We start from the raw sequence: 22,054 nt of genomic DNA on the forward strand, positions 1-22,054 counted from the left end.
ATACCACTTATCAGTAACATGACATAAGGCAAGTACCTTAAGCTCTTTGCAATTCAACTTCTTCATCTTTAACACAGGAGTAATAATATCTGCTCTACTCACCCACTCAGGGCTGTTTGTAACTATCAAATGAAAAAAATGTGTATGATATACAAAGACAAGGTGGTGCTTTTATTATTAAGCATCATAACTTCTTCAACATCAACAATCTCATACTACTCTTTATGAAGGCCAAAATTCAATCTACAAATATTTACGTAGGGCCTGTAGAATAAATAGGACAGTTTTCATTTTATTCAAGAAACTCAAATGCCCATGGAAAGTCAAACGAGCTCCCGGTCCTCCACAGCAGGGACAAAGAAAGAAAAGGTCTCTTGTCAACACAAGGTTAGCATTCAGCTTTCCTTTGCCAATGATCTACAGACACGGAATCAACCCTGGGTCAGAAAACACTTACCGCGTGGATTTTCTTTTCATGATGGCAAGATCCAGGTGTTGTCGACACACACTCAGGGCAGCACTGGTTAGCAGCTATTTGAAGCACTTCTCCCTGAACATTTAAAAACAGCTCAGTGTAAAACAACAGAACAAACACAGTCACAGTGGTACATTGCACCCCAAGTCATCTCAGATTCACTAAATCTCATGAGTTTCCATGGATGACAACAGCAGACAGGATAAACTGAATAAACTAACAAAAGGGATTCTCTCTGTCAAGATGAGCTTCTCTCACAGATAAAATGAACCCCCTTGTGAAAGTAATTTCCTTGAAATTTGTCACTATCTTTTCACATGTAATGAAGTGAAGAATTTTATTCACTAGAAATACTTCTTCTGAGTGTCACATAAAAAAGGCAACCAGGATGAGAGAAGAACTGTATCTCCCTAAAAGAGAAGACTTGGACTGGCATGGGGGATAACCACAGAGCTGGCAGTTCTTCCAGTTCTCTTCTAGAGGCGCAATGCAGCCAGCAGGGAGGAGTTGACGTTCTCATGTTCACTTTTACCTGGGACACAGAGAAGCAAGGCACACGGGGCAGGAGACTGAAGGACTAAGCTGGGAGAGGAAACAGAATTGGTTTTTTTTTTTTTCGAGGGGTAGGGGAGAGTTGTTGCTGTTTTCGAATTTTATGGTTTTATTAACACAAATACAATGTGCTCACAGCTGCCTATTCATTTTCTTTGCTGCGCATTGGAATTGGGATTGGTGACCATGATGGCCATTTGGGCTGCTCTTTCTACAATGGCTTTGCGGTTCTTTGATGAGACATAGTGAGCAATCTCAGCACAAGATTTGTTACACATCAGCAGCACTTCAGGCTCCTTAACATTGTGGACCAGGAACTTCTGAAAGCCACTGGGCAGCATGTGCTTTGTTTTTTGTTACTTCCATAACCGATGTTGGGCATCAAGATCTGGCCCTTGAATCTTCTGAGTGCTCTGTTGTCAATGCCTCTGAGTTTCCGCCAGTTACGCTTAATTTTGACATATTGGTCTGACTGGTGCCAGATAAACTTCTTGGTCCTCTTTTTGATGATCTTGGGCTTCGCAAGGGGTCTGAGGGCAGCCATGATGCCGAATAGGAAATGCCTGCCACCTCCATAGGCAGCACCAAGGTAAAGAGGAAACAGTATTGTTAAAGTATCATATGTACTGTGGGGAGCTGGGTAGAATTCATGGGCTCCAAGGAAGATCTACATTGTTTTTCAAGGCTTCTCTAATTGCAATTGTATTTCCTATCAAGATGTGACGCTATCAAAGGAATGGGCTACACGTGATGCCCCAGGATGTGAGAAGATGTCACATTCACTATCTATCCATTTGCCATGGTAAAAAATCCATTTACCTACGGTTATTAAAATTATGAAGCAAAGAGCTTAAGTTTGTCTTTGGAGCCAGTGATTCCCCAAGCAGATCCTCTGCTTCGTCTTGTTCTTCTACTATATATATCTTAGAGTTTCCTCAAGTCTAGAGAGGTAGCAGAGCAGGCAATGAGTGATTTTGATCAAAAATGGTAGGAGATCCTGAATCAGCCAGGAAATCATAACTTGATCACAGAATAAGTCTACAAAGAATTCAGCTGGTAAAATGAAAAAAGAAAAAAAAAAAGCATGTGTGCGTGTATGTGTGTTAATGTTTCCTTGTTGTTTGGGGCTGCTTCTGTTAAAAAAAACATGTACCTATGAGAGAATTCTAATTTTACATAACTATATCCACAAGAGTGGGTGAGAAATGGGACTAAGATTTTATAACCATTAATCCATTAAACAGATAAATACACTAGTAACAGTGATCGCCAACTTCTTCCTCTTTGCTTGATGAAAGATAAACATACGATATGGGATTTTATAAAACTGTACATACCATGCACTGTTAATGAATTTCAGAAAAGTGCTCTCTGAACTCCAAAAGAAAACCACATTTGTCTGATTTTCACTAAGTCAAATGTAGGAACTGCATTAGCCTAATCTGCATTAAGAATTTCATACTGTTAGAAAATGAGATAATCTAAGTATTTATATTCTGACACAAAAGCAGAGAGCAAGAGAGAAAAGCAGGTAGGATGGAAGATTTGAAGGAATATATTATGCTCCCAAATGAGGTTTATTTGTTTTACATAAAAATTGATTTTCAGATTTGGCCCTCGAAACTCATTTCATAAATATAACAATCTTCATTAATGAATGGCAATGGAGGCAGTCCCCATCTTGAATCTATCTATTCAACCTCTGGTTGAACATGAAAGAGGTGATTTGGGGCTAAAAGGAGAGTGAAAATTTTTGCATGTGGTACTCAGAGGAGAGATGGGGAGTTTTTGCTACCTAATCATAGTCTTGTGAGATGTAGGCCAAGCAAAACACATAAGCCTACTGACCATCCAGACTTTGCACTGGGGAGCATTGGGAAGTGGCTGCATGGGCAAGATACCAATGAAGATCACGAGGGGAGCTGAGCAAGCTTACTTGCCTAGAATGTAGAACCAATTAACAATAATTATGATGATCATTAATAATTGTAGCTAATTCTTATTGAGTACTTATAATAACCCTACACACATATTTATATATCTATTACTTAATTCTCACAACTCAATAGATAAATACCATTATTAATTGCATTGAGATTTGCAGTCAAAATCACACCCCATGTAATAATAGTATTCCTTTGCATGGTATTGCCCTCTATACATATATATTCTCCAGAAATCCTTAAGAGAGGATTGGTTCTGACAGGACTTAGTTAAATAGTCAAGGTTCTAAATGTTTCTCGATCTCTCTCTGTCTCTGTCTCTTTCTCTGTCCCTAGCTAATTATCTAGCTAGCTATTCTATATGGATATAGAATCTGTTATATATGGTTATAGAATAAATAAATGATAGCTAGTTTAATACATGATAGATAGATAGATAGATAGATAGATAGATAGATTCAAATATCTATTAGAATATTGACACTAGGTTATTTATAGTCAATCCATGAGCAAAACTTACATCGTAAAAGTGCTTTTAAACGTGTCAAAAACAGATAGCAACCCGAGTTATTAATGATTATAATAGTAGTAAGACATTTAGTTTAGGGTACAATGGTGATTCACTAACTTATGCCATGAACTAATGTAAGTATCTACCACAGCAAATTTGAATAATGACACATGTTGCTGAGAAACACAAAGGAAAACTTTAAAGCAACACAGTGGAGTAGAAATGACATTGGATCATTTAGACCCAGGGACTAAGGTTCTCATTATGGCTGTGCCACCAAACTAGCTCTGTATCTTTGAGCAAATAATTAAACCACTAAAAGTCTGTTTCTGTGTCTACAGAATAAGGAAGTCAGACTATATGAATTCTAAAGACTTATTATAGTTCTATCATTCTCTGATCTATTTCATTACTTAAAATAAAGAACTCAAATGCTTTGTGAATATACTCATGTAATCTTGGAGTTGAAAGTTTACTATGGTTGAGTCATCTAGTTCAACCTTCTCCTTACAGATTAGGACTCTCCTTAGAGTTCATGCTCTCCAATTATATCATTCTTCTTTATTACTATCATTTAACAATTTGCTGATCACTCTTTCATACTTAACTCACTAAATACTTGGCACTTGAGTCTCAGTTTCTGTGCTACCCTATGTCTAGACATAATTCTGGATAACTTCAAGGTCCATGGAAGTGACCAGTCTAACGTTTTATCCTTGTATATTCTTGACGATCTCAATTTAATCTTTACCTCTATTCTACTTGAGCTCCCACGTGGTCATAGTCAACTTTAGGACCTGTCCAGAGTCAAAATTATTCAACACCAGGAGCTTCCCACTCTATCTGAACCTCCTACCCTTTAGCTCTCTCTCACTCTCATTCCCACTCACCTCACATCCTTCAGAGAGATCCTTGAGCACTTCTTTTTCATGCAGTCTTTCAATCCCCAGGTGCCCTCATTTTCCTATTCATGTTAGCCTCATGCTAGCCCAACGCTTCCTGCACCTCTATTCTTTTTCTCCATTAATATGGCAGAATTCCAATCCTGGATCTATTCCACAATTTGCCTTATTCTCTTTTATACCTGGCTGGTAGCATTGCTGAGAATATCATTCCATTACGCAGTTTGGTACCTCCACAGGTAGATGGTCCCCTGCTACCATGGGCCCTTAACACAATCCGCAAATGCTTTACCTTAACTTTGGTCAGCCCCCTTCTCCCCTCAGTGACAGCTCTTAACATTCACTACTTTCCTCCAGCTCCCACCCAAAACTCAAAGTCTTCACAAAGTAAGCTTATTAAGTATGAACTACTTCAATATCCTGTCCCTCTTCTTACCCACAAATTTAACTATATCTGGATGCATCCATGGCTCTTTCTTTCCAGTTTTAGAGAATGAGATTGTCCTCCCCGCCCCATGTTCTAGATCCCACACACTCTGTTCTACTCCAAAACCACTCCTTCTAATTCATTTATTCTGTCTCTCTGTCTTTCCTTCCTATCCTACCCTCCATATTTTCAACTTCTCTCTCTCTTCTAAGTCATTCCCCTTTCTTGCCTAAGATGATCATGCCTCCCTCATGCTAACATCAAAAATAAAACAAAACTCTCTCCCTTCTCTTGTTTGGTCAATCTACAAGTATTGACTGAGCATCCTCTGTATATCACACATTGTGCTGTTTGATGGGCTGCAATAGCGAAAAAGACAGGTTCCTGTTCTTAAATTGCTAAGAGTCTGGAGGAAGAAGCAGACAAATAAACAGGCATTTGCATCCTGATCAAAGGCTGTAAGAAGGTAAACACAATGTGCCATACCATACTTAGGAGGTTCAATGGTTGGAGATGGGAGGTTCAAAGAAACTTCACAGATGTACTGGTATCCACCTAATGTCCCATTTCTTTCCTTCCATTCTGTGAAGCTCCCTGAAAGAGCAGCCTTTACTTGGCCTTCCCCATTTTTCATCCACTCCTCAGACCTCTGCAATACAGCTTCCACTCCTGCTATTCCACTGACACCAACTTCAGTGTGGTCCCTAGTGGCCTACATGTTGTCAAATCCAATGGACCATATTAAATTCTTCTCCCACTTACTCCCTCACTTGTGATGAACACTGTTGCTATAAACTCCTCCTGGAAACTCTCTACTCTCCTGGCTATGAAAACTGATCTCTTTTCTAACCATGTCTTACCTCTTACCTCTTGACCATATCTTCTTAATCTTCCTAGGTTCTTTCGCTAGTGTTCACCTCCTCTTAAATGATCGTGTTCCCTAAATTCCATTCTTGGTCTTTACTCTTTTGTTTACACAATCTTTTTGAATGATCTCTTTAATTCTAAAGGTTTGCACTACTGTCTATATGCTAATGATACCCACATTATATCTCCAAACTTGTCTTATCCTCTGAGTTTTAGATTTATATATCCAGATGACTTTTTGAAATATCCACCTGGCTTTTCCATGGACACTTCAAACTCAGTGTGCCTCAAACTAAAATCATCATTTACTCTCAGATGGGATTATTTTTTTCATTCTCCTACATCCCAATATCAATTGATGTTCAATTAACCAACTAGTCATCAAGCCATAAATATGAAAGGCACCTCTCCTTTTCCTTTCTCTCACTCTCATAACTTTATTGAGTCCTACTGATTTATTCCCTAAATATTTTTTGAGCCTGCTCTTTCCTCTTGATACCTATACTACCGATGCCCTGATTCAGGTACTCAACCTCTCATCTGGATTAATTTCACAGCCTCTGAACTAGTCCCTTCATTTCTAATATTATATTACATTATCTTTTTAAAAACAGAGAGATCTTTCTAAAAAAAAGAGCTGGTCATTTTACATATACACCTGAAATCTTCATCATATATTATCATCTTAAAAATAAAATTCCAAACTTCATAGTACAATATACAAGGCTCTCCATAACCTTGAACTTACCAACTCTGTAGCCTCATCTCATCCATTCAGTCAGTCAAAAAATATTTATTGAGTACCTACCATATGTCAGGTGCTATCATAGGTGCTGAGAATATACAGTGAACAAAAGACATGGTAAACAAGAAATATCAGTAAAATATAGAGTATGTTAGATAGTAGTTAGTGCCAAGAAGAAAAATAAAGCATGGAAGAAGAATAGGAAATATATGGTAGGGGGTGGAGGTTTCCAATTTTAAATAGAAAGACATTGAGGCAAAACTTAAAGGAGGTAAGATCAAGCACTCTCTCTCTCTCTCTCTCTCTCTCTCTCTCTCTACATATATATATATAGGCCCTGTGGCAGAAGAAAGAAGAATGTCTGGCATATCAACGAACAGCAAGCAGGCGTGGTGTCTGAAGCAGAGTGAATCAGGGAGAGAACAGTTGGTTAATTAGAGGGGTACCATATCACCTTAAAGGGCACTGTGAAGAGATACTGTAAGTGAGAAGATAAATTATTGGAAGCCATGAAGGGGTTTAAGAAGAGAAGAAGCATACTCTGAATTCAGTTTTAATGGGATCGCCCTGGCTGCTATATCAAGATTATAGTGAAAAAGGCAAATATGCAAACAGTGAAACAAATTAAGAGGTTAGTATGAAAATGAAGCAAAAGATAATAACAGCTGAAACCAGAGTAAGAGCAGAGAAGCTGCGTTTGGAATGCTTTGTTTTATGAAGAGCTGCGCATGGTGGGTAGGTTGTCAATACACTGGATGTGCGATGTAGGAAAAAGTAGAGAGTTAAAGAGCTAAGTTTTCTGGCCTGAGAAACTGGAATAAGAAAGTTGCCATTTACTGAGATGAGAAAAATTAGAAGGGGAACAAATTGGGAAGAGACAAAATCTAATTTGGTATAGAACAAGGGTCAGAACCTTTTTCTGTAAAGGGCCAGACAGTAAATATTTTAGCCGCAAATGTTCTGTGTCACAACTACACACTTATGTCACTGTAATGCAGCCACAGGCAATACATAAACAAATGAGTCTGCCTATTTCAATAAAACTTTATTTATGAACACTGAAACTTGATTTCATATAATTTTCACATCATGAAATATTGTTTTCTGTTGATTTTTTCCAACTATTTCAAAATGCAAAACCATTTTTTGTTCATAGGTCATACAAAAACGAGCAGCAGGCTAGATTCTGCCAGCTGCCTCCTGGTGTAGAACATATTTAGTTACAGTAATACTGTGTATGTCATAACATTTGGTTCAGGGCTTCTTCCTTGATATCACAATCATTCATGTGACATAGAGAAGGGCATATTTTCATGGCCACTGCATGACCAGCTCAGATTCTGACTTAAACAACTCAGCAAGCTAAATAGTGATCTTTTAGGAGTGTTTACTCCATAAAATAGAAAGCCTCATAATACACAACAAAATATTATCAAATTTACCAACATTTGATTTACAATCAGCTTCTCACAAACATAACCATGTAGAAAATGAGTAATACCGTAAAGATATACAGAACTTTCACTCCAATGTTAGAAACAAACAGAAATTTATTAGCAGTAGCTGATATAAAATCTCAAGATTAATTATTATGGGTGGAGGAAGAAAACTGAAATGTAAACTGTGCTTGTGAAATTGACAGAATGCTATTTTTTGGGAAAAAAAATAATTGGTCTTCTCCAAGGAGTTTCAAATGTTCAGATTTGAAGCTTAAGCTTTTTTTTTTTATTAATAGACTCACTTTAATAATAGTCAGCATCTGGGAAAGAATATTCTAACGAAATAGATGTATAGTTAGAATAAATTGAGAAATTTATTCGAAAAGGGGCAGAATAACATATCCCTCATATACTTGGTAAAATATCAGAAGATTTCTTGAGTCAAAGCCTCTCTTACATTCCCAGGGAACCCAGAGGCAGCACAATAATACAATCAGAAGAAATAATGTTTTTAGAAAATCATCTTCAAGAAGCTGATCTTCACTTTTGATCCATTCAATGGCTTATAAATACTGTGGTTAGTATCAGTAGCTTTGGCAACTGTAAGACCCAGGAAAAATCTCTGGGCAGCAGTTTGTTTATTAATTGCATAATCATGGTTATGTTGTTTAAAATATCTATGCTTCACTTTCCTCATCTGTAAAGTGGGGATAAAGACATATACCTCACATAATATTAAATGGGACAACATTTTTAAAACCTTTAACTGAGTGCCTGGTCCAAAGAACTAATTGCTCAATAAACAGAATTTAAGACATTCTTAGATATGATATCTAAAAATTCTCTCCTATATTTCATAAAGCTTCCAATTAGTTTGGGATAAATGTCAAAACCAGATGGCTGGAAAAATGCAAAAACCCTACAGTTCATAAACTTTACCAATGCACTTAGGATACAATTAGGATACCATACCTTCTCAAAAGCACAGTGAGGGTTTCTGCAAACAGCAGGTTTGCAGATAACAATATCACCATGGCAACGGCAATTCTGGCATGAGTCAGGCTTCCAAATTGTGGCATCCTGCAAAGAAGCATAGACTCTGAGTTAAAAACTGATCAGTCAAGGTATGAGCACACAAAAGCAGCAAACTCAAGAGCCCCACAGACTGAACAATTAAAAGGAAAAAGAAAAATCACAAGCACACACAGTGCTTGCTGGGCACTGATTAAACCTCGAGAGGCAATAAAAACAGTTTAATCCATTTCACCACAGTCAACCCACGTAGCCAAAGACAAGGGCATGGCGCAAAGAGCTGTCGATACCCAGAGTAAAAACCATCGATTGACCTGAAATGTCAAGAGGACAAGCTGCTGCTCCCTGACTTGAAGTTTCTCTTTGCTATTAACCAGCAGAAATTATCGGTGCCTGTTTAAAGGAAAATGACATTTGGATGAGCGCTAACCAGCCTCCTAAAAGCAGCACTGGACAGTAGATAACCATCTGCACTTTCCAGTTCTTTGCTACTACATACTCTAGTGTTAAGCAGAAACAAGAAGGACTTGAGTATGTAATTTAATATTTTTAAAGAAGATCAAGCAACACATTGAGTGGCTATTATGTGTCCAGCTGTACACAAGGCATATTGAGGGTACAAATAAAGCATAAGTACATGCATCGTCCATAAGGATCTCACAAATTATTTGGGATTATGAACAGGACAGTATTAAATAAACATAAATTTTTGGCACTATGTTAGTTCAACAAATTGGAAAGGAAAATAATAGTCATAAATAGAAGTGAAACTGGGCTCAGTGCAAAAACGTCTTAGAAATTTCCTTTCTATTTCCCACCTTCCAACATGACGAATCCATATTTCCGTTGTGCCCACTGTGAAATATCTTTGAGCCAAACTATCACTCAAATCCCACAGAGACCAGTTTCTGTCCTTTGAACAGCTGTTCTGATGACTTCCAATTGAAGCACTAAAGATACCATAGGCTGTAAATAGGTTTTCCAGAGATTTCCTAACCCTAATTCCTATGTTATGTGAGTTGAAAACAGCCACATTGTTGGAGGGGTTTTAAACACTAAACTTCTTTTAAAAGTTGTCCATGTTATTTTCTGGATTAAAACTATGACATGGCTCATCTTTACTTCTGATGGGGTAATGTGCAAATGCCACAATCTGGCACTTGCCTCTTCCCCGGCCTTGGCAAATCTCATATCAAGCCTCAACCTCAAGAATGAATCATTTACTAGACCATAACCCTGCACACCACACACTCCACCTCGGGTGTGGCTCTTCACCGCTTCTCTGTGACCCCATTGTTTCCTGCTTTCCTGCTAGCTTGCTGAACCAGACTGCAAGCCCCTCAAAGCAGGCACTGTCCTTGGCTGGTACACCATAGGTCCTTCACAAACTAGTGTTCACAGTTCATAAGTTGCTCAGTGAAGACATTTTCCTTCTTTCTAAACATTCTCATCCTTTTTTAGCAGTCAACCAATTGAAGTGCTACTAAAATACTTTGGGGTGGAGTAAGAGAAGTGTTTAAACCCTTAATAAAGTCACCAGAACATTAGCATGCGGCTTGAACTGGATAAATTGGGAAACTAGTGGACACTAGCAACAGACTCTTTCACACTGAAAGGCTGAAACTAAATGTGATGGTAAATGTTACATTAGCTTGGCTAGGTTGTGGTGCCCATCTCTTTGGTCAAACACCAACCTAGATGTTGCTGTGAAGATATTTTGTAGATATGATTTACACTTACAATCAGTGAATAACATAGATGAGCCTCATGCAATGAGTTGAAGTCTTTTATAGCAAAAACTTAAGTTTTCTGGAGAGAAAGGAATTCGGCTTCAAAACTGTAACAGAAATTCTGCTTGAGTTTCCAAGATACCAGTCTGCCCTAAAAATTTCAAAATTTCAGTCTCAAGACTGTGATTTCAACTCTTGCCTGAATTTCCAGCTTGCCAGCCTGCCCTTTAGAAACTGCCAGTCCCTATGATTGCATGAACCAAATCTTTAAATCTCTCTTTATTTAAAGATACACATATGTCTCTTATTGGTCCTGTTTCTCTGGAGGACCATGTCTGACATACCAACACTGGTACAGATTTACATGGATGCGCATGACATTCTCAAGCAAAAATGAAGTCATCCTTTTGGGTTGAGAAATGTTAAATGCGTAACTTCTTGGGAAATATGCTTCAAACCCAAAGTCATTTAAGAAATAAAAAGTATATCTGAGGTGAGATTACATTCCCTGTAGCCAATTGACAAAAAACCTGAGTCAAAGCCAATAAGTACTAGAACCTGACTTGGAATATCTCTGAATTTCTTTATCTTTATTATTATAGTGCATTCCTCTGAAATTGGCAATAGTGTGCCAACTACAATGTACTCTTAACCCAAAGAGCAATGACAAGTAGGTGAGAAAAAGCAAATTTCATTCCCAGCACAATATGATATGTTTCCTACTGATTTCAAAAAAAAAAAAAAAGCAATATAAATTTCAAGATACAGATTAAATAAAAATAACAACTTCACAAAGTCAGTAGTTACCATTTATTGATCATTATCTTATGCTGTCTTGTGCCTGACTCTTGGAGCAGGAAGCACAGATGGAAGAAGGCATTTGTGGTACTGGAGGATGGTGGCCTGCTTTGCTTTCCCAACCTCTGCCATCATCCTAGAGGGCTCGGCCCAACACGAAGGGAAATAAGTACACATCGATGCTATGTAAAGCACTTATATGCACAACAACCCTACAAAGCTGACACTATCCTTATTATGACTTTTCCCATTTTACAGCTGAGGAAACAGGATTCAAGAGATTGAACGATTTGCCCAAGTTCACAAAGCTCTATGAGATCTAAGAACTTAGGCTCTGGAGCCAGGCTTTCTGGGATTGAATCCTTGTCACCATTGATTAATGGTGAGTCCTTTATCAAGTTAAGGTGTCTGTGTCCCAGGTTCCTCAACTATGAAGTAGGAATGATAAAGTACTTAAATCACAGAGTTTATGAAAGGATGAAATGAGATGATGTGTGTAAAGAGATTTGAACAGTGCTTGGATCTTACTAAAGCTCCATTAAATGTAATTTATTTTTAATCCAAATGCTTTCTACGATGTCACTGGCATTTAGCCAATATATTCAAAACATTTCCTTTTCTCAGAATGAAAACAGCCCCATAAATACCTTGACTTTCCCATCTTCCTACTCCAGCCTACACAGGTAAAACAGAGTGAAGTCATTACTGCATTAGGAACTTCACGCTGAAAAGATCCAGGACTTTACAGCAGAAGGAAGGCATGAATCCACAGATTGCATTTCAAGACTCCTTAGGTAACTGGAAAAACCTCTGTCTCACTAAGCTGACATAACCATGAATCCACAGCTACCTTTCACTCAGACATCAGATGGCCACACCAGCTCTGCATCCTCCCTTCAGGCCGGTATGGCTCGAAGGCATCAATCATCTTTAGTCTCTCCAGATGTAGAATTCTCACACCAGATGTCAAGTTCTCCTCTACACTTTAATGATTTCCTCAGTGACCCTAGACTAAGTAACAGGCCATGATACTTTTTAGTAGCTCTCAATCTCTGGACTTGGCTTACTGAACTCTAAGCAGGATCTTCTAAAAACACAGAATAACTCATCATTTTCATTCATAGAACCATAATTTTCTTTATGATAATTCAAAGTTAAATTTATCTGGGCCCGGGAAGCCTTCTTGAATTTGTAACATATGTGACTTCCCACCAAGACTGTGACTCTTCAAGGAAGGAGACTTCGTTTTATTCCTCTTTATGTATCCTCATCACCTAGCACAGTTCCTGATGTTGGCGGAATTCATTAACGAACAACTCTGAGTATTTGCTTACCCTCAAGAAAATATTTATTCATATGAATTAAGATATCCCGAAAGATCTTGAAAAAACAATGTTTAAGTGATATTGCTACAAAATCTCCATAATGTTGAAAGTTATTACTTCACTGGAATCAAACTATGTTTGAAGAAAAATTTTCTTCATCTAGTCATCAGACTTGCCAAAAAAAAATAAGTCCTTATAATAATGTCCTCATAGAAGCCCTTTACCAACGCATGCCTAGATGGCCATATATTTTGCAAGTCTAAAACTTTACAAATCAATTTCTATGGTTCCATAAAATTGCTTTATGAAGGTAGGGATACTAGAGTTCTTTAATAGCTAAAATTTTGGATAAAGTCATAAAGTCCAAAGAAATAACATTGTAAAGTAAGTTTTACAAATTTTCCCTGTTACTATTGTAATCCTCTCTTCCAATCGTGCACACTCTGCAAAAGAAATAGTCTTAAAATCGTTTTTCTCTAGAATATTAAGGATTAGATTTTGGCAAACCTAAAAAGTGATCAAAATATGATCTGTTTAAATGGTTTTTTATATTTTTAATAATATGTGAATAAAATGTTCATGAAAATAATATAGCGCCTCTATCCCCAAATATTTTAAAGTAATAGCAAGATGCTTCAAGAAAAAAATTTTACTCAGTGAAGTATTTATTGAACATTTGATTAGTGCTAAAAATAAACAATGAATATACCCCTTATCAGTAATCAAATTTCTGGAGGAAATTATTTATAGTATTTTATAAGAGCAGTAAATCAACGGTCAACAAACATAAATTTTCCTTCCTCTGAATAATATAATAACCTTACTTTAATTATTGATTAATTCATTTCATTTTAAATTCCCTCAGTTTCTTAGATCAAAAATGAGAAAGGAATAAAACTTCCCCAAAGCAGTGCTTTCAAGTTACAAAATAGTATGTAGAATATGCCTTTCTGTAATAAGAATATATTATGTTCATAGAAGCAAACTATGAAATTACATAAACCAGTAAGTGAAGGGTAGTCATTCTTAGGTGTGGATTCTCAGTAATTTTTTTTTTTGTTTTTCCTTTATCCTTATCCATATTTTCTGGGGTTTTTTTTTTCAGTAACAAAAATATGTAATAATTTTTTAGCATATTAAAATTTTCTAGAAAAGCCTGACCAGTAATAATGGGTATATGCACTTCCCCATTTATTCAATAAAACTTATTTCTTTATATAAAATATTTTCAAAAAAATCTCAGGTTCTCAAAGCCATTTCTAGGTAACTCAGTGCTGGGATATAGAGTTGATGAGAACCTCCCAGGTAGGAAGAAGTGAACCAAGACCCCTGTCTTCCCTGGGTGGGGCGGGAGGGAGGGAGGTTGGCTGTGGGCAGCTATGAGCCTCAGCTTCCTGAATACACGTATCCTGAAAGATGGCACAATGCTCTCCCTTTTTTGAGTTTCTTTTCCTACTGCTGATGGATCTTCTGTCATCAGGAATTACTGAATCTTCTGTTTTTATGTTGGCCCTTAGGAGACGCAAAACTTCCTTGAGTCAAATGGAAGGACCCAGATAGAGACTGTGTGGTGAGGGTACAAGTTTGGGCTGACAAATGAGAGCTGTTGGAACCATCATGGAGGAGGTGGGTGCTAAGAGTCTCTCCAAGCACCTTCTGGGGAGCACAGCTTGGTACTTAGAGCAAGCCAGGCTCCAAGGTAGGAATTAAAATGCAGTCATGATTCCCTCCTGCTTAAAAAATTCCAATATCTACTTATTTCTCTTTCTGACCTCATTTTCTATCCTCTCTCCCAAAGCTTTTTTACTCAGCTCTAGCTACACTGGTTTTGTTGCTGCTCCTGGAGCTACCAAGAATGTTTCCAGTTCAGAGCCTTAGAACATGCCATCCCCTGTGCTTGGAGTTCTCTTCCCCAAGTATCAACATGGCTTATTCTTTCACTTTATCCAAGTGGCTGTTCGAATACCACCTCCTCAGACAGCATCTTGCCATCAATTTATTCCTTTACTCTGTTTTCTTCCTAGCACTCACCACTTAACATTATATCATACAGTTGCTTAATGATAGTCTCTCTCTTTCTCACTAGAATGAAAGCCATAGGAGAGTAGGAATTTTGTTTCTTTTGTTCATTGCTGTGTCCCTAATGCCTAAACAGTTCTCGCATATAGTAGATGACACATATGTGATCTTTTAAAGTATAAGGTAGAAAAAACAAAAAAATGTTGTGCCTTTTTTCTTGCCAACCATAGGTAGAATCTGAGCTTTGGAGATGAACTGATATGGGGGGAGTGGAATTAATTAAAACTACCTACTAAGTACATACTAGTGAGCCATTTATCTAAACTTCCTAAGTTATCTCCAAACCTTCTTGCACTCAGTAATATTTTTAAAAATTAACTGTGGCCCCTACTTGTCCTTCAAAGCAATGAAGGGCCACAACATTCAATGGGCCTCATGTCTTTATTTCTGGAGGTTCATTTTCCTGACAAGTCTGGTATTCGGGAAAGATAACCTATAAAAAGTGTTCTTTGACCCAGCTCCAGTTCGGGCACAGAAATAATGGTTCTTGTTTGGCAAGGAACCATAAAGAAACGAATCAATAACTTTCATAAGGTTATTTTAGAGTTCAATTTTCCCTCCAAGTGTCCTTCCTCAGACAGCTTAGATAAACAATACCTTTTTCATTTTGTCTCATTTTAAAGTTCATATAAACCTCCTCATCTGGCCCCAAATAAAATATCAAAGAGCACTTATTGTTAAGAAAATATGAGTCCTTGTGTTTATATTAAATTCTCTCCTTTCAGGAAAAGCAAATAAAAATCATTGGCAAATAAAAGCAAGAATGGCAAACTACTTCCTGTTTGAAACCAATTTCAAAGGCTTGCTTCATATAACATCCCCTTACAGAGTTTCTTGCTTACAACACCAAGGACCTAAGTAATTTCCCACTTGGGCATCCTGGAGTGATTAGCTTGTACCTGATCTTCTCCTGCTGTCTTAAAATGATAAACCTGAAAGCATCGGCCATAAGAATATCATTTGGATACAGAAGCAACATGAATCACAGATGAAAAGATAGCTGCTGTATATAACTGAAAATGTCTTTGTTCAGTTAGCTGACAAGAGACCCTGAACAGCATGTCAAGTTAACATGTTCTTGTATATGTCTTCTTATAATAGGGCAGCACCATGGGTGGAGGCAGGGAAAGGAAAGGGAACAAGCTACCGCCTGGCGCCAGTATTTCTTCAGGGCCTCTAAACACAGTATCTCACTGCTCCTCCCAGCATCCTATGAACAAGGCATCACTACTCTTATTTTGTAAATGAGGGAATAGGGTTGAAAAGGCTGAGTGAATTGTCCAGAACACATCTAGCGATGGATAGATCTGGGATTCAAACTCATCCTTTTCCTTCTATCCTATATTGTTATCATAATATCAACAACAATGAATGCCTTATATTGTATAGCAATCTTACCATTTCAAATCATTCTTACTTCTACTTTCTCACTTTAATACGCCAACAAGGCGAGGCACACTGAGACAGAGGAAGGGACTGCGAAGTGACTTAACTTGCCTAACATGTTCCCTGTGCCTTCAACAGCACATTTCCACCTCTCGTAATCTAACTCCCACACATGCTGAAAGTCTCAGTTGAAATATCACTTCCTCAGGGAGGTCTTCTCTGCTTCCTTGACTAAGTCAATATTCCCCTGCCTCGCATTCCCAAAGCTCCCCTGCTTCCTTCTCCCGTAAGCCAAATTTATTCCTCCAGGTTCCATTTTGCACAGAAAAGAAAAAGGAGAAAGAAGGCACCTTCTGGGTTCCCAATTCTCTGGCAAATTCACATCTTTTATATTTCTTCCTAAAATATTTTAAGATAGATATGATCGTTATCTCCATTTTACAGATGAGGAATACAAGTTTCAGAGAGGTTAGGTAATGTTCCCAAAACTTGTAAGTGATGGCACCTATACTGGAACCAGTGTCCATTTGATTCTAAAGTGTTGTTTTCCCCACCATAGCCACTTCTGTACCCATAGCCTTGATCTATGAACACAGGTTATAAAGCACACTAACTCAAGTAGCAATGCCAATATGGTAGAGTAGATAAACTTGGGTTGAAATATCAATTTGATTCAATCCTAACTTTGAAACTTTGATAAATCCCTTAGCTTTTCTGAGCCCCCATTTCCTAACATATAAACTAAGGATAGGACCCAACAGGGTGACAGTAAGGATAAAATAAACTAATGTACTTAGCATAGTGGTGGCCCATAAGAAACACCCAATAAATGTTAGCCATGAGTCTGCTCACTTTCCACAATTTTAACCTGTTGGTCATGCTATTTTCTGTGACAGAAGAATAGTGGTAGCATTTAGAGCTTTAGAAAATCCCTCCAGCTTCTGAGATAAGGGGAAGTTAACTTTCCTACAGCTTAAACGTTTACAAAATATTCCACTACAGAAGGCTATAGAAGCTATACTACTAGAGCAGTGGAGGAAAAAAAAACTTCAAAATATAGAATACAATTAAGTACCCAGTTAATGTGCTTCACATTCCAAATTCTGAAGCAATGAAAATGCAGGCTTAGCTCTGTGACCCTTCTATTTTTTACAGCCAGTTTTATATTTGTTTTAACACAATCCTGTTATAGTGAAAGCCCAGCTAAGAATACCCCAATGACAAAATAACCTTCATAAATTCCTAAAGAGGTTAACCTCAGAAAAAGTTCTATTATGATTAAAGTCTGCCTCATATTTCCACTTTAAGCAATCCAGATACTAGGGAGACTCTAATAGAGCTTAAGATAGTAATTAACTTTTTCTCTCCAACAATTCAGCTCTCAAATACTCCATTTCATATTCCTAAGGCAAATGGAGGGAAAAAAATTAAACATTCAAAATGTTTGCAGATGAAATTATAGCTATACCATTATCTCATATTAAAATTATTTATCATTATCGTTATCATTCGTTGTAACTAATTCATTAATTACTTGCTTACTTGTCTTTCTCTCTTTCCAAGAGTGAGAACAATTTCTATAGATATAGGTGGCTTTGTATTCCCATAGTGACTGAAATGTAACAGGTACTTATAATGTTTTTGACTGAGTTACTGGATGGATGGATAGATGGATGGATGGATGGATGGATGGATGGATGGATGGATGGATGGATGGATGGGTGGATGGATGAATGGATATTCTCAAACTTCAATAATTGCAAGCTATTTTGCAACATGATTGCTAAAAGTCAGATACACAGACAACAGCACTTTACTCTCTATGCTGACCTATAAAATTTGCCACACAGTTGCGGTATCAATTTTCAGTATGCACTGTTTGAGATCTTGCCTAGATTTATGCCTCAGTCAAGACCTTTGCTCTAAAAGGGCCTCTCTTTTTCTGAATAAATGCCAGCCTCATCTGCCTGATGCTATTGTGTTTCAGCATGCCAAAGCTGTGTCCTAGCATTTGAAATTCTGTTTCATGTTCTCAGTCCCTAACTTTTTCCTCTAGCCAACCTTTTAGCAGTTGATCTAGTTAAAGTGGCCATTCAGTAAATGGTTGGAAGTTGTTCTGACACTCACATCCTACTACGCCTGTTTTTAGGTCTAGCCAAGGCCAAGTCAACAGATTTCATTACTGGTGACTCTGCCTCACTATTTGATGTAAAGCATGCTTTCATATAGGGGCTACGCCACCCCAAGAGGCATCTGAAAATTTGTTTTGAAGACTGAACATTGGGATTTGTCCACTAACATTTAATGAACAGAGATCATAAATTCTAGATGTCATGTAATAGGCAAGACAGTCTTGCATAAAGAAAAATTTCCTACTTCCACATGACTTTTGAACATCTCATCAAACATTTATGTCAGTGGGAAGTCTGTTTATAATTACCGATTATATATCCTAACTCTGTTTTACATATAAACACAAAGGATTTATTGAGTAGTCATAATAAGCACTAAATTATCTAGAAACTTAACTACTCTGAAACTCAAAGAAAAATTATACTTTATTTTATTTGGAACTTCATGATGATGACAGAAGACAATAAAAACATATATTAGAGATTTAAAAATAACTATAAATAGTCCATCGGATAGGAAGTATCTACAAACAATTAATTTGAAATTCTAGAACAGAAATATACAAACAAATTAATATAAACAGTAATTTTATTGACCTGCATACTGGATATAGCTCAAAAGAATAATAGTAAACAAGAAGTTAGGTCGATAGAAAATATCCAAGCTGAAGAACAAAGAACAAAAAAATACAGAAAATATAGAAATAAAGCATAGAAGATATATGAAACATGTTATAAGATTTAACATATGAGCAATTGAGTTCTGAGAAAGAGATGACAGAAAATGGGCAGAAACAAATGTTTGAACAAATAATAGCTAAGAACTTTCCAGAATGAAAGGAAAACATCAAGCCATAGATTTAACAAGTGCTATGAATAGCAAACAGAATAAATATAAACACATGAGCACATCAGAGTATGACTACTAAAAACCAATAACAAAGAGAAACATCTTTTTTGCCCCTGGCATCTCCCTTCTTCTCCCCACCAATTCTCTGCTGTATCTATGAGTTTGACATTTTTTTTTTAGATTCCACATATAAGTGACACCATGCAGAATTTGTCTTCGCCTTATTTCACTTAGCATAATGCCCTCCAGGTTTATCCATGTTGTCACAAATGACACCATTTTCTTCTTTTTTAAGGCTTAATAATATTTCACTGGGTGTTTGTAAATTTTTTTCTTTATCCACTCATCCGTCAATGGAAACTTGGGTTGTTTCAATAAAGGAAAATCTGAAAAGCCATAGAGAAGTGAGGAACTATCATCAAAGAACACTGAACCTGACAGCTAACTTCTCTACACCAAAAAAAAAAAAAATTGATATAAATCAGAAAACGAATCTTTAAAGTAACAACTAAAAACAATGACCAACACAGAATCCTATACCTAGCAAAAGTCCTTCAAAAATGAAAGTGAAATAAAGATGTGTTAAATTAATAAAACCTGTGAGACTTTGTCACCTGCATACCCAAAAAGAAAAAAAAGATCAAAAATATAGATAATAAAATGGTAAAAATTACATATCTATCAACAATTACCTTAAATGTAAATGGATTAGATGCTCCAATCAAAAGACATAGGGTGGCTGAATGGATGAGAAAACAAGCCCCATACATATGCTGCCTATAAGAGACTCACTTCAGATTGAAAGACACGCAAAGACAAAGTAAAAGGATGAAAAAAAGATATTTCATTAAAATGGAAACAAAAACAAAAATCTGGAGTAGCAATACTTATACCAGGCAAAACAGACTTTAAAAAAAGGCTATAACAAGAGACAAAGAAGGACACAGTAATCCCACTTCTGGGTATTTATCCAAAGAATCCCAAAATATTTTTTTGAAGAGACATATGCATCCGTATGTTCATTGCAGCATTATTTACAATAGCCAAGATATGGAAGTAACCTAAGTGTCCATCAATGCGTGAATGGATAAAGATGTAGTACATATATACAATGGATTATTACTCAGACATAAAAAAAGAATGAAATTTTGCCATCTGCAACAACATGGATGGACCTAGTGGGTATTTGTGCTAAGTGAAATAAATCAGACAAAGACAAATACCATATTATTTCACTTATATGTGGAATCTAAAAAGCAAAATAAACAAACAAAACAGAAATATTTTGATAGTTGCCAGAATGGAGAGTGGTTTGGGGGATGGATGAAAAAGGGGAAGAGATTAAAAAGTACAAACAACTGGTAGTTACAAATAGTCATGGGGACATAAAGTACAGCATAAGGAATATCATCAATAATATTGTAATAATTATATATGATGTCAGATGGGTACTAGATTTATCAAGGTGACCACTTTATAAGTTATATAGATGTCTATTCACCACGTTGTACAACTGAAACTAATATAATATTGTATGTCAACTATAATTGAAAAATAAAAAAATTATTTTTAAAAATGCTAAAGAAAGTTCTTCAGGAAAATAATGATTCAAGATGGAAACGTAGGAATGTAGGAAAAAATTTAGAGTAATGGAAAGAACTATGTGAGTAAATCTAAATAAATAATTGTACAAAATAAAAACAATACCTTGTGGGATTTTAAATATATGTAAATACAAAATGCACAACAATAACACATGAGACAGTAGAGGGATAAATAAAGTTAATGTGTTGCAAGGTCCTAGTACTAATTGGGAAAAGGTAAATAAAATGATTAATACTCGTTATCTTTAGGATGACCACCAAAGAAACAGTGAGAGCAAAAGCATGTATAACTAACAAGGTAATAGATAGGGAAATAAAATATAAAAAATACTGGATTGATCCAAAAGAAAAGAGAGAAAAAAAGAAACATAGAACGAGAGTGACAAATAAAAAACAAATATTGTGACAGCAGATATAAGCATTAAAATATCAGTAATTACAGTGAATGAAAATGTTAAAAGGTAAAGATTGTCAGACTGGATAAAAACAGGGCAGTGGACCCTATAACATTGAGAACCATTATTATAAGTATCAACTGAATTTTTCAAAGATAAAAACCCAATATGTATATTTGTATGTACTTATACCTCTGCCTTATTCAAAATAAGACTTCAAAGATGAATTCTTCTGAGAATTTATTGAGGATCTCATTGTGCTAAGCAAAGTGGGAGATACGGAAAAATATAACCCAAATCAGATACAGAGGAATACAACCCAGTTTCTTACTTTTGCACTTGAACTTGAAATATAGTTGAAAAAGCAAGACTGCTGAAACAATTAGAGAACAAGGAAAAAGAAAATAATTGGAGAGAGAGAACATAGTATAGAAAAAGAGCATTGGATTGAGTCGGAACCTGATTTTACCAAGTTGGGCACACTAGACATGTCATTTGCCAGGCCTCAGATTCCTCCCCCACAAAATACAGAGATTAGACCACATCATCCATAATCTAGAGATGGACTTTGGAGTCAAACATCTCTGGGCTGGGATATAGCTCCCTACCTTAACAGTTATAGAAACTTAGTTATAGAAGCAAGGCAATTATCCTGATTCAACCTCAGTTTCTTTTTACGTAAAAAATAATAATAATAATAAAGATAATAAAACCAACGCTAGAGGAATATCAGGAGAATATGTTAGATAACACATTTGCAGTTCCCTAACACAGCACCTAGCAGTTACAAAGTAGAGCAGTTTCTCAGTTCTCCATCCTTAGTTCTTTCCTGTATTCTAGACAAATCTCTGTGTGGTCTTTG

At 36.6% G+C, this 22,054-nt stretch overlaps 1 protein-coding gene and 1 pseudogene across 1 annotated transcript in view; both read right to left on the reverse strand.

Annotated features, from left to right (window-relative positions):
- The window catches only part of FRAS1 (Fraser extracellular matrix complex subunit 1), a 414,255-nt gene that overhangs the window by 249,616 nt on the left and 142,585 nt on the right, over window positions 1–22,054 (reverse strand). The window contains 2 exon segments of the mRNA XM_025043815.1: window positions 458–550; window positions 8,834–8,941. Coding sequence (XP_024899583.1) covers window positions 458–550; window positions 8,834–8,941 — 201 coding nt within the window.
- LOC112476319 lies at window positions 567–8,823 on the reverse strand (annotated as a pseudogene).

This window comes from Pteropus alecto, unplaced genomic scaffold (assembly GCF_000325575.1).
Source record: "Pteropus alecto unplaced genomic scaffold, ASM32557v1 scaffold161, whole genome shotgun sequence".
NCBI lineage: Eukaryota > Metazoa > Chordata > Mammalia > Chiroptera > Pteropodidae > Pteropus > Pteropus alecto.